At 47.4% G+C, this 13636-nt stretch overlaps 1 protein-coding gene across 1 annotated transcript in view; it reads left to right on the top strand.

Moving 5' to 3' along the window:
• The first annotated feature begins 1617 nt into the window (after window positions 1-1617).
• The window catches only part of LOC131905975 (deleted in malignant brain tumors 1 protein-like), a 114626-nt gene continuing 102607 nt past the window's right edge, over window positions 1618-13636 (top strand). The window contains exons 1-2 of the mRNA XM_059256800.1: window positions 1618-1681; window positions 10150-10245. Coding sequence (XP_059112783.1) covers window positions 1618-1681; window positions 10150-10245 — 160 coding nt within the window. The remainder of the gene's footprint in view (window positions 1682-10149; window positions 10246-13636) is intronic.

Raw genomic sequence — 13636 nt, 5'->3', positions numbered from 1 at the left:
ACTTGGTTCCAGAAGCCTGCCCATAGACCAGGGACAGATCCCTATCCCCCTGCCTGGGTGCCCCCCAACAGTTCGAGCCAAACAACCATCTTCCATATCTAGAGGGCCTAGTCCAGTCCCATGGGGGCTCCACAGCCACCAGTCCACAGTTCATGGGCTTCCACTAGTGTGGCGGTCATCTCTGCACATCCTCCCATCATGATCTCAACGTCCCTCACCTGCAGTATCTCTCCTCTCTTCAATTGGATTTCCGGAGCTCAGCCTGGTTCCTGGCCGTGGATCTCAGAAGCTATTTTAACTGGACATGGTGACTGATACATTTGAGTCACCCAACTGGTAGGGCAGCCTTAAAAGTAAGACAGGAGTTTTCAGACTGGGAAAGGGTTTCTTGGTATTCCTTTTCTTTTCATGATGCACGACCCAAGTCCACAGAACAATCTAGACCTTTGTCTCTGTTTCATATGCAGGGATGTAAGTTAGACAGGATCTAGAGGGTGCAATGTGAATCAGAATACTTGGGGCAGAGGATTCGGGTTACTATTCAGGTAGAGAGAAATTGCCTATGAAGGAAGCAGTAATTGAAATCCAATAGATATTTATGGCATTGTGTTATGCATGCCATAAACAAGACTACAAAAATCTGAAGAAAATCCCTGCCTTGGAAAAGCTTCTAGGCCTATGCTGATTGGTTTTTATCAACTTGACATAAGCTACAGTCATCTGGGAAGAATGATCCTTAACTGAAAAAAAAAATGTATCCATCAGATGGCCCTGTAGGCCATTTTCTTGATTAATGATTCATGTGGGAGGGCCCAGCTCACTCTGTGTGGTGCTACCCCTGGGCAGGTGGTCCTGAGTTCTGAAAGAAAGCAAAGCCAGTATTTTGTTATGGCCTGTGCTTTAGGTCCTGCCTCCAAGTTCCTGCCCTGCTTGAGTTCCTGCCATGACTTCCCCCAATGATAGACTATAAGCTGTAAGATGAAATAAACTCTATCTACCCCCAGTTGCTTTGGGTCATGGTGCTTATCACAGTAATAGAAAGCAAACTAGAACAGGCCGGTGGAGGAATTCAGACTGGAGTGCAAGCAACCATAACCAAGGCAGAATGTATTGAGTGCTGTTAAATGCACACGCTTAATGAGTGCTATGAGAATTAGAAGATGGAGTAAGTGTAGGTAGTTCAAGACTAATGGGGAAGTTCAAGAAAAGGAGAGAGTAGGATGTGGGCACTGAGTGATAAATAGGATTCTAGAGGCCTCTTGCATTGGGAACAGCCATATGCTACAGGAAATGATACCCTAGGGAGGCTCTAGACTCCTCCTAGCTTCTCTACCCCGAGGGCCTAGAGGCTTCTATCTGACAGGCCAGGCGCCAGCCCACTGTTTAGCACTGACTTCCAGCTGCTCTAGAGGAATGTACCTAATAGGTCAAATCACTCTTGCTCCTCAGAGCAAACACTCAAGACGCCAAAGCAAATGTGTTGCTGTGCCCTGCTCTGGATGCCTGCCAAATAAGCTGAAGAAGAGCATCAAGTTGCCAGGCCACTCCCACCGGGGAGCCTGGAGAGAATATAAGGCTGGAACTTGAGGCTAGCCAGTAGCTGGAAGCCCTCCCAACATGGGCCGCCACGCCCGCCTACTTTGGCTGCTGTTCTTCCATGGTGTGATTCTACCTGAAGCAGGTACCGAGCCAATGCCCCAGGGCTCTTTACACAGCTAATGCCTTGTGACAAACTGGAAAGAGAAAGTGTGGTTCTATCTGTCCCCTGTCCTCTGATGTACCAGCTTAAAAGTAAGCAAGGGAGTGGTTGCTCTGTTTAACATAATCCGACCACTGGTGAGACGCCGTTGCGGTGATGAGCTGCACACCACCTTGATCCGTTTTATGGAAGTTGAGTCAAATATTTCGTGGAAGATTTGTTTTCTGTGAACAAAGCATCAGTCAGTTTATTGTTTTCATAGACTGTGGCTCTGTTTGTAGGATTCTGGAGGGAAACAGAGAAGAAGGGCTATTGGCCAAGATGAGCCGGTGAGGGACTTTGAAGTGTTCTTTGGTTCATGTGCTCATATCTTGGTGTTTAGCGCTCACTAAGAATGTTGAATTATAGTTGGCATTTCTTTTCTAGTGTTGGATGGATCTGGAAAATGTCCATAAAACATCCTGGCTTGAAATATTGGATATGACATAAAATTATCAGAACTTGACTTATAAAGATTTCTTTTCTGAAAAATCTGTACTTTATGAAAACCAGGTTGATCCCTTTGATATTCTTGGTTTTTTAATGTGTATTCTCTACTAGTCTGCTTAAGAAACTTTTAATTTAATTTGAGACTAAACTAACTTAAAACATTTATATAATCTTGATTATTTTTTATTATAATTATTCAGTGGCTTTGGGGGAAAATATTAAAGTCTTTTATTGTTTAGTTTTCTCACTTGAGTATAAATGAGAAAGTAAATAAATGAATATTTGGAAATATTCCTAGAAACAAATAACTTGATTATTGATAATTGTATGCGTATGTTCATGAAATATTCCCACTATTGAAAAACAGATCAGTTGTTCTAGGGTGTAAGGAAGAATTTAATGATTTCTTGGGTGCTTTGTGCTTTCTTTTTAGTCTACATGTCCTATAATATTTAAGCCTGGAAAGGCAGATTAGAGACACAAAGATCTAGAGCAGCAGTTCTCAACCCGGGGGTTGAAGGACCCTTTCACAGAGGTCGCCTAAGGCCGTCAGAAAACACAGATATTTACATTATGATTCATAACATTAGCAAAATTATGGTTATGAAAATAATTTTATGGTTGGGGTCACCACCATGCGAGAAACTGTATTAAAGTGTCACAGCATTAGGAAGGCTGAGAACCATTGTTGTAGAGCATTCAAGCTCTAACGAGCACTTTCCAGCCCTAGGAACTTGGAGCAAGTTTTGAAGGCCCATGCTGCTGTGCCCTCTCCTACAAAAGGATATGATGTATGAGGCATTCAGGTGGATTTAATAAGACGATGTTAATCAAAGTTTTGGAAGGGTCCCTCAGACACAGAAAGTGCTCAATCAATCTAACTGCTGTTATAGATGCTGTGTGTTACAAATTGTACATCTCAAATGAAGAAATAAAATTGTTGAAGCTCAGACGCAGAATGTGACACTTAGCCATAACAACTCCATTCTCCAAGTTCCCCCAAGCAATCAGGATAGTCTCCCCTTTCAATATTTGAGTGGCTCCTTTCTTTCTTTCTTCTCTGTTAGTTGCGTGTATTTGTCTGTGCGGGCATGTGCACACATGTGTACAGTGCCCACAGAAGCTAGACAAGAGGTGAGATCCCCTGGAGCTGGAGGTGCAGGCAGTTGTGAGCAGCTCAGTGCATGTGCTGGGAACTGAACTCAGGTCTTTGGCAAGAGTAGTATATGCTCTTAACTTCTGAGTCACCTCCCCAGCCCCTCAGTAGTGATTTTCAAGTAGTAGATTTAACTTTCAAGATATAGCAGAAAAGGAACTTTTCCTTATTTTCTCCACAAATAACAAGCTGTGTTGTTCATGGTGAACACTGAGGATCTGTGAACTATGCCATTGGTATGTGGGAACTGATGGGGTCTCCTGGCACATAAGAACTTTTGAAATGTGCTGGGAGAATTCCGAGTTCTGTTTAATCATTTTAGCTCCACTGTGGCAAAGACGAGCTGAGGTTGAGTGTATTCAAAGAGATAGTGTTGGCGCTGGGGATGCCAACCTAAGCATGAGTGAAAGTGACTCCTGACCCAATCCAGAAGGTGCCCAGTGAGATCTGCCCCTAGCCACAGTGGGGTCTACTTTTGGGAAGTGCTCCTGGGGTATGACCAGGTCCTGGTCCTAACCTTCCCTGAGTCCCACCTTCCGTCACACTGAAACTCAAGTCTCAGTGAGAAAAGTCTGTGCCAGTGATGGCTGTGATTCGGCACTGGTGGAAGCCGGCCACAGCCTTCAGCTCTCTCCTCTGCCTTGCTTCCGTCCTCTTTGAAGTTTGCTGACGTCCCACTAAGTGCTAGAGCTGTCTGCCATGTTCAGCAAACACACTGCTCTGTGGCTTCATGCTGCAGCACAGAGCGCCCACTTAAAGACACTGAGGAAATGAACGGAAAAGCAAGAACATTGTACCCTGAGCCCCAAAGCTTCTCCCAAAACAAAATTAAGAGGATTATGTATGTTTTGTTTTGTTTTTCACCCCTGTTCTGCAAATCTAAGGCTATTTAAGCAGCTCAGCAGACCTGGTAGACACTACTTGCAAGTCCCAGTTACCAGCGGGGCTGCTTTTACCTCTAGCCCCTGGTACCCCCTTTATCTCTGCACCCTTTGCAACCCTCCTGTCCCTGCCCGCATCTCTCCGCTGACGTGTGTAAGTCATTTACAGCTTTCAGGCGGGGGTGCTCTTGAGCTTCCAGGAACCAAGGATTAGTCACATGATATGGCGCAATAGGCTTTGCCAGGCTCCTAATGATTGCACCAGAGCCTAATAGACAATGGGGCCAGTGTGACCTTCCAAGAACCGCCACCCAGGGACACAGTCCAGCTCCCCGAAGGTCGTGTACCGATAGAAGAGATTTGTGAGGCTTGCAGATCCCTGGAGCCTTGGGTGTTACTGGGGCAATTCACATGAAAAGCACAAAGGACAACTTTGTGGCCACCTAAGAAGGCTGTGGCTGGAGATGTAGTGTGGGCCAGTTCTAACACAGTGGGTAAATCTCCGCTTTGGGACTCGGGTGCTGTCTGATGACATTCCTAGCCTTTGAGTTGGTGGAAGCTAGTGGTCTGCGAAGAATATATTCCAGGGGTTATCTGATATTCAAAAAGTATGCTGGGTCCAATGCAGAAGGTGGGTGATAAATGGCTGTTAGGGGATTACAGATAGCTCAGAATGGTTTTGATTCTTGATCTGCAACCCTCTGACTGTTCACAGTCATGAAGTTCTAGCCAGCCTTGTGGTCTCTTCAATACAAGTGTCCTTATTTTTCTGGAAGCTTCAGCTCACAACACGCTCCAGCTTAAACAGGAAAACAGTCTCTACAAAGCCACTGTGGTCAACTGACTGTCCTTCCAGCTAGGCTGCTGAAGGGTGCCCAGCTGCTGTCCCATGCAGCTCTGGTCAAATGCTAAGCAAATGTCACCTACCCTGCTGAACACAATGAGGACCTGGGATATAAATACTCACCCTTACCAAACACTCACACATACATTCACACATACTGTCTTAGTTAGGGTTCTACTGCTGTGATGAACACCATGAACAAAAGCAGCTTGGGGAGGAAAGGGTTTATTTCATTTAGAGTTCCAAAATCACGGTTCATCATTGAAGGAAGCCAGGGCAAGAACTCAAACAGGGCAGGAACCTGGAGGTAGGCATGGATGCAGAGGCCATGGAGGAGTGCTGCTTACTAGCTTGTTTCAGCCTGCTTTCTTATAGAAGCCAAGACTACCAGCCCAGGGATGGCCTCACTCACAATGGACTGGGCCCTCCTGCATCAATCACTAATAAAGAAAATGCCCTGCAAGTCTGCATACAGCCCAGTCTTATAGATGTAAGTTCTCAGTTGAGGCTCCCTCCTCTCAGATGATTCTAGCTTGTGTCAAGTTGACATAACTAGTCAGCACGCGCGCGCGCACGCGCACACACACACACACACACACACTCACATCCTCACTTTCTTTCACACATACTCGCACATAATCATTCATTCACATCCACACACTCACACATACACTTTCATCATACACATTCATTCACACACAACACCACAATTGACCAACTTGCTTCAAACACTTTCCTCCACGTCCTCCTCCTAAAGGAACCTTGCTCCCATCCACTGTTCTCAATCTTATCCTCCTTCTTGGGGTATCTGTTATCTCCTTGCCCAGTCTTCCTTAAATCTTCCTGAATTCCTGCCTCCTTAACTCATGTTTCCAACTAATACTTCCCAAACACAGCAAATCAAACAGGCCAGACACCATTTGTCCCCAGTGATGGCTGCCCTGGAGTTCTGTAGAAGAGGCGTGAGGACAGCTTCGGGCTGGGATGCAGAGTTGCAGTGTGTCTTACCCGAGACTAGGAGATTGTCAGTGTTCCATATGAAAGATCAAGAGCTGGTGTAGCTCAGTGGTAGAGTACAGGCTTGGCCTGTGTGTGACCCTAGGTTCGGACCCCAGCAATTGAGTCCCTCTCCCATACAGAGACCTGTTATAGCATCCAGGAGGTTGAGGCAGGACTGTAAATCCAAGGCCAATCTGGGCTGTTTAGTGAGACAATGACTCAAGGAACAAGCAAACAGAAGGTAGTCAGTTTAATCCTTTCTGCTGTGGAACCCCTGGAGGTCACTCTTCCCCACAGCCAGATTCTGGCCACGTGGTCATAATTCCTTGCTCCCCTCACTTCCTAACCCTTTAGCCAACTCCTTCTGGGCATTAATCTTTTCAGGGGAAGGTGGTTGCTAGCCTTTCTTTACAGAGCTTATGGAATCTGTTGGTTAGCATCTGTGAGCTCAGGAAGCTTCTGCTTCCTTGGCCCTGTAGCCTGCCTCACCTCACACTGGCCCCTCTGATCACTTTCCCCCAGTGGTTCAATCTGCTTCTGACCTTTGCCAATCATCTCTAATCATAATACCCATCCAGGTCTCCAGCTTTCCGGTGTACTCTACCCGGTACCAGCCCTACACCCCAAGCACAGAACTCAGCCCTGTGGCTGTGCTCTGAATCTGTCTTCTCCCTCCCCTCCGTTAGTCAGTCCCCTCCCTGCCACCTGGGGCAGCTCCTTCCCACTCTTTCTTCCATTCTCCTGCTGCCACCACTGGCTAAGGAATCTGTTCCCTCCTTCCCATCTCTATCCTCTCCCACCTCCACTGACCTTCCAGCGCTACTCAATATTCCACTGATCACACTTCAGATTCCCATCACGGCAGACTTCACAATCTGGGGGGATGTATTTGAAGAATATGACTGACTATTACTAGGGACAAAGTGGTCCTCCTGCCCATTCTCACTCATACAAACAACCTGTCTGGGATCCCAGGTTTGGCAATGAGCAAAGGGAAAATAAGGCCCATTTTATAGGCATGAAAAGCTGCATTTGAAACTGCCTTGTTTGGGGAGTCAACTCTTTGAAAGCTTGCCGGGTGTCTCTTCCATGTCCCCTGGGCCACTGGTTCACTGGTTATCTCAGGGAACAGACGATGTCTGTGTGGCTGGCATCCCAGGGACCTTGGTGCTTGGCTTTCTTGTTTGCAGCATGTGTAGCCAAGAGCACCTTTGGGTTAATTTGTGTTGTCTCAATCAGTTTGCCCCCTGGAATCTACAGTCACAGCCAACAGCTGAGAGTCGGTCTGCTCTGGATGGCCGGGAAGCTGTGTTCGTATGTGGGAATTTTATAGTTCAAGAGAAGAGCTGGAGGAGGACTGGATGAGCTTTCTTTTTTGGAAAGAACAACCTACCAATAAGACGGGGGCTGGGAAGGAAGCTGTGGTCTAATTACAGAGGGTTTCTAAGCCCAGGCTAAGAACTTCGATCTTTATCGAGCAGATAATTAGGACCTAGTACTGTCATCAAAATGATGCTAATGCACCTTTTTTATGAGTAGGCAGGTGACATGGACTAAGAGAAATTAAGTTAGGGAAAGTGATTGAAAGATAGATAGACACACAGACAGATAGACACACAGACAGACAGAAACACATACACATACAGACACAGACACAGACACAGACACACACACACACACACACACACACACACAGACTCCTCCTTACTCTGATGGCCATGTGTTCATACAGCAACAGTAGAGATCCTTCCCTTCCTTCCTTCCTTCCTTCCTTCCTTCCTCCCTTCCTCCCTCTCTCCCTCCCTCCCTCCCTTCCTCTTTCCCTCCCTCCATGCCTCCCTCTCTCTCTCTCTTATCTCTCTTCCTTCCTTCATTCCTTCGTTCCTTCATTCCTACTTTCCTGCCTTCCTCCCAGTCTTCATCCCTCTGTCCTTCCTTCCCTCCCTCCATATCTCTCTTCCTCCCTCCTTCCCTACCTACTTATCTATCTCCCTCTCTACCTCCCTCATCTCTCTTTTCCTCCCTTCCTCTTTTCCTTCCTTCCTTCCTTCCTTCTTTCCTTCCTTCCTCCCTCCCTCCCTCCCTCCTTCCCTCTGTCCCTTCCTCTCTCCTCTCTCTCTCTCTCTCTCTCTCTCTCTCTCTCTCTCTCTCTCTCTCTCTCTCTCTCTTTCTCTCTCTCACCCTCCAACCCTCCCTTCCTTTCTTCTTTCCCATGACCACCTACAATCCAGGTCACTTTGCTGGGCTTAACTAGCACACATTAGACGGTTTCTAATGAGATGATGAATACACAATACTTTCAAAATGTTGAATCTAGATTTGGTGGCACACTCTTTTAATTCCAGCAGCTAGGAGGCAGAGGAAGGCAGATCCTTATAAGTGTGAGGCCTGTCTTGTCTACCTAGAGTGTTCCAGGTCAACCATGGCTCCACAGTGAGATCTTGTTTCAAAAGAGAGTAAAGGCCTAAAATATACACCAAGATTTAATATTATTAATGAAAAGTAATTGGTGCCAGGCATGGTACCAATCTCAGCACTTAAGAGGCTGAGGCCGGAGGATGGAGAGTTAGAGGCTGTTTCAGACTATCTCAAGGGGGTGAGGAAGACTGGGTAAATGGGAAGTAGAAGACCTGACCTGATGTAGTGGCATGTGAGGTCTGGGAGGAGGAGAGTCAGAGCCAAAGCCAAGCCATAGAGTGTGGACAAGAGGATGCTGGGGAGGCCAGACACTTCAGAGGCTGAATGTCCTCCAGAACCAACTGTGGGCACACCCTGCACATGCTTCTCTGTGTCTTTACTTTCTCATCTGTTACACAGAAGTGCAAATGATGGCAGAGTCTCTCCACGTCAGCTCAGAACAGGGAATGGGCAGTGCTTAGACACAAAGGGGCACACCATGAACACTGAAGACAGGCCAGCAGTATCTTAGAGAGCTCTGTAGTCTCTGGCAGCCTAACTCCTACCTCTGCTCAGTGGGGCTGTATACTGCCTCACGTGGTTGTCCATCTGTGACGAGGACAGAGGACTGGGTCACCTTTGATTTGTGCCAGGCCCTGATCCAATGCCAAAGCACAGCAGGCTCGCTCAATGAACACCTGGCCATTGATTAGGCAATTGTAAAATTACCCTGACCCAACAGTACTGTAGGCCTGGATTCTTTGTGGAATACTGAGCAGGGAGCCACCTCTTCCCAATGGCTAAAGCAGAGGTATGGGGTGAATGACAGGTAGACTCACCGGGGCACTGCTGTGGGGACAGTCCTGCCTTGTAATTAATGATGTTAGATAAAAGTTATTGCTCCTGTTGCTCCTGGACAGGAAGAGTCAGGAATCAGTTTAAAAACAACAACAACAACAACAACAACAACAACAACAACAACCCTGCTATATTTATTCTGAGTAGAAACCAAATACCTTGTTATTAGCCAAGTCTACCTTTAAAAGACAAAAACCAGGGCCACGCCTTTAAGCCCAGTGCTTGGGAGGCAGAGGTGGGCAGATTCAAGGTCAGTCTGGTCTGCATAAGGCCAGCCATGGCTACGTAGAGTGACATCATCCTACAGAGAGAGAGAGAGAGAGAGAGAGAGAGAGAGAGAGAGAGAGAGAGAGAGAGAGAGAGATTTAAAAACAATGTAAAATTATGAAGAAAATAAGAATAGAAATTTTTTTAAAAGGAAAAATTGTAAAAAGCCAGTCCAAGAAGTGTTAGAAATAGCAAATTAACTAAGAGCATAGTAGAATTTATATGTAAACTGTCACTTCCTTAACAAAATCTGAATTAACTACAGACGGCTGGAGAAGTATAATGAAGTCTACTGACTGTCAGCCGGCCAGCTGAAATTGACGCAGGACTGACAGAAAAGGGAACTTTTAAGACCAACTACACCGTAAGGAAATGGATTCCAGAGCACCTGGTCCTTTCCTGGTGGCACCTGCTCTGGGTGGCTGCAAATTCAGATTCCCAGGCTCTGCTGTGCCTGGGGAGTGGTGGGTTTGGACCAAGACCCAGGAGGTTTCCACGGGGCCTGGGCTGGCTGTGTTCAGGGTCCCTCTAGGGCTCTAACATGGCGGCTACATCTCAGCTTGCTACAGGAGGGACATCAGAGGATCTGGAGCAAAGTTGGGGAAGGAAAGGCCTAAGAGAACCATTCAAGACATGTCTGTGGAAGAGCAAGAAGGTGAGTCCTAGCCAGACAATGCCTGTGGCCTGCAGAAGGAGGGCCAAGGCAGTAAGGCTACCTTGAGGTGGAAAGACACCGAAGTCCCTGGGGATGGACAGTCCACACTCAGTGGGATGAGTCACTCATCCTCAGACACAAACATACCCTGGTGTTTTTTTGTGCCTAACATGACAGAGATTGCCAGAGCCTTCTCTGCCTTCATGGTTCTTATGCATTAGAGACGAAGAGTGTTCTTAAATGTTGGAGTACATGGGAATCACTCAAGAACTTGCTAGGAACTTGTTGAACATGCAAAGTCTTGGGCCTTCCCCTCAGACAGGGTGTACCCCAGAACCTTCGTATCTGACAAGCTTTCTCAGAGATGGAAACAGGGCCTGTCTGAGGGCCACACTTTGAAGTCCTGCTCTGTGGTGACTGGGAAGAGGAGAGAGAGCAGGAGAGCATTCTGCCCCTCCCCTGTCACAGCTCTCCATCAGCAGCTTTGGGAATGCAGAACAGTCCTCATCTACCTAATTATTGGTTCATAAAATGGAGATAACAAAAATGGCCCCTAAGTACTCCCTCTGTGCCAGGCACCACACCTGTATTTGCCTCAGGACCACCCTTTAAAGCACCGTTTTCTTTTGCAGATGAGGAAAAGAGAATCTAGGTGGCCCCCATAGACGGATTGCACAGTTAGTGACCGACTCTGCCTTTGGTGGTTTCCTATCCACCATCTTAGCAAAGCTTGCTGCCCCTGAGAACTTGGAACAGCCAGTAGGCTGCTGCCTAGCAAAGTGCTGGCAGGACAAAATGTGAGTGCCAAGTGGCAGTGGAGGGCAGCCCTGCCCTGTCTCTGCACAGCAGAATGCACTCTTCAAGCATTTACCTTTGCCCAGTACCTCTGACCCAACACTGCAGGGCACAGTGATGACCCAAGAATCCAAATTCTTAGACTGAAATATCAAGCGGCCAGAGTTGGACAGTTTCTATCTTCTTAGATGAAGATTTTCTTGCTGGAGTAGGTGGTGGCTGGGGCACAGAATGAAAAAGGGACCAACAAGAACAAAGCAAAGTCTTGTGGCTGCCCATCACAACAGGACCCAAACTTCATGGGTAATTCTATCCCAAATGAGGATCTAAGGAGATCTAGGGAGTCTCATTTTGGTCCCCATTAGTTAATGCTCTGCCCCCAGGAGGCTGCCGCTGCTGTGGTCTTTTCCTTCCTGGTACAATGGGTGCAATAGTACCCTACATGGTATCTGGGAACCTTACGAAGATGTCCGTGTAAAGGGTTTAACCATGTGCTGGGAACAAAGGTGGTACTCCCGGGAAGTGGGAGGGGGAGTCCACTCTACTCGCCAACACTCAGGTGGGGGTGGGGACTACCTTTCTCCCAAAGACTGGCTTCCTGTGCAGCTCGTGGAAGGTTCTAACAGGTGTTCTGGCCGAGTGGAGGTGTATTTTGAAGGCGTGTGGGGCACAGTGTGCGACGATCTGTGGGACGAGAAGGAAGCGCAGGTCGTGTGCCAGCAGCTGGGCTGTGGGGATGCCGTGTCCACCCTGGGAGAGGCCTACTTTGGCCAGGGCTCCGGCCCCATTCTTCTGGATGATGTGCAGTGTTCTGGGACCGAGGTCTCCCTGGGGCAGTGCTCGCACGCTGGCTGGTTCATCCACAACTGTGGGCACGAGGAAGACATTGGTGTCATCTGCTCTGGTAAATCACTTCCCGTCTTTCCCAAGAGTTGATTTTCCGCTTTATCCAATCATTCTCCTTTCTCCCCGACCCAAAGGAAACTTTTGTATCATATTGTCTTGCGGGATCAAAAGCCTTGTCTGCTCACGGTCCCAGGCACCTTCTAGAATGTCGGAGCCTCCTTCATGGGGTTTGGGGGCAGCGGAATGTGGACCTCTTGTTCTACCCCAGTCCTCCTGCATCTACTTAGGTGGCCAACATCAACACTAGAGATGACAGACTGGAAATGAAAACACTCAGCTCAGCTGCAAGGTTATGTGATTTGTGGGTCCCCTTGTGAGAGCTATGAGAAATTTCTAGACAGAGACAGCAGAGCTCCAAAGGGTGGGCCCCTTCTAATTGTGGGCCCTGCAGGACTGCAGGGAGGCACCCCTGGGTAACCCTCTGCTGGTTCTCTCCCCACACTCGTCTCTCTATGCTTGGCGTGGCATTGCATATCTTTTAGCTTTTTTTCTAATTAAATGGAAGCAATCATTGTGACAGTAATCATTGTGACCCAGTACCTATATCCTGAGAGCCGGGCTGCCAATGACATGGTCTCTAAAATTCTGCTTTTGGGTGAATCAAGGTCCTAGAGACAGAGTAGTTCTGGCCTTGGGGAACCAGCTGTGGATGATAGAGCAAGGTGTAGAGCTGGGTGGGAGAGAGAAGAAAGCCCCCTCCTCGTTCACCAGCTGCTAACTGATGAACCAGAGACTCCTTACCGAGTCTCCTCTGTTCATATGTCAAGCAAGGTTCAGCCTTCTAGAAAGCAAGAACTAAGGCTTCATTCACTGGCCAAAAGATGAGCACTCAGTCTGTTGGAGGAAGTTCCTCTGATTATCTTTACCCTGAGACCTGCTTTAAGGTTAACACGGACCACCCGCTTCTGAAAGCATTTCCTTGAGCCCTCAGCCCTGCCACCGAGGGGCAGAACTCACACTGGCCTCATGTGGGTCCTCTGAGCAGCCCTGGTGGGCAGAAGGCAGACTTTGCTGCTCTCTGAGGTTGCACATTCTTGGAGCAGGTACCCTGAGAGGGAGAGGCTGAGAGCAGTCTAGTTAGCAAGTTAGAATAAGTATAGGCCTTGCTTTGGGGGATTTAAGAGCCCTTCTCAAGGGCATCTTTCTGTGGTTATTCTCAGCTGGAGTTGATTTTGTGCCCTAGGAAGCATTTGGACATTTTGATTGCCCTGCTTGGGGATGCCCCTGGTGTCTGTGGTAACATCCAGGGACACTGTTAAACCTCATACAACGCACAGGATGGCTCTCTATGGTAAAACCTGTCCCAGAACCAGATGACAATAGCGCAGGATGTAGCTTTAGAATCAAGCATGTGCAGGTGGAGATATTGATGTCAGTGACTAATTATAAATTAACAGTACATTGATAGTTGATTAATAGTTACTTTTATAGTGACAGGAAATTGTCTACAACTCCTTATCCAAGTATCAGACTGGGCCCAGCACTTTCTAATAATTTTATCTGATTTTCTTTTCTTTCTTTCTTTCCTTCTCCTTTTTAAAAAAGATTTAGTTATTTATTATGTATACAGTATATTGCCTGCATGTGTGCCTGCAGGCCAGAAGAGGGCCCCAGATCTCATTACAGATGGTTGTGAGCCACTATCTGGTTGTTAGAAATTGAACTCAGGTCCTCTGGAAGAGCAGCCAGT

This window comes from Peromyscus eremicus, chromosome 1 (genome assembly GCF_949786415.1).
Source record: "Peromyscus eremicus chromosome 1, PerEre_H2_v1, whole genome shotgun sequence".
In the NCBI taxonomy this organism is placed as follows: domain Eukaryota; kingdom Metazoa; phylum Chordata; class Mammalia; order Rodentia; family Cricetidae; genus Peromyscus; species Peromyscus eremicus.
The sequence above is the reverse complement of the archived record's forward strand: the minus strand, read 5'-3'. Positions and strand labels throughout refer to the sequence as shown.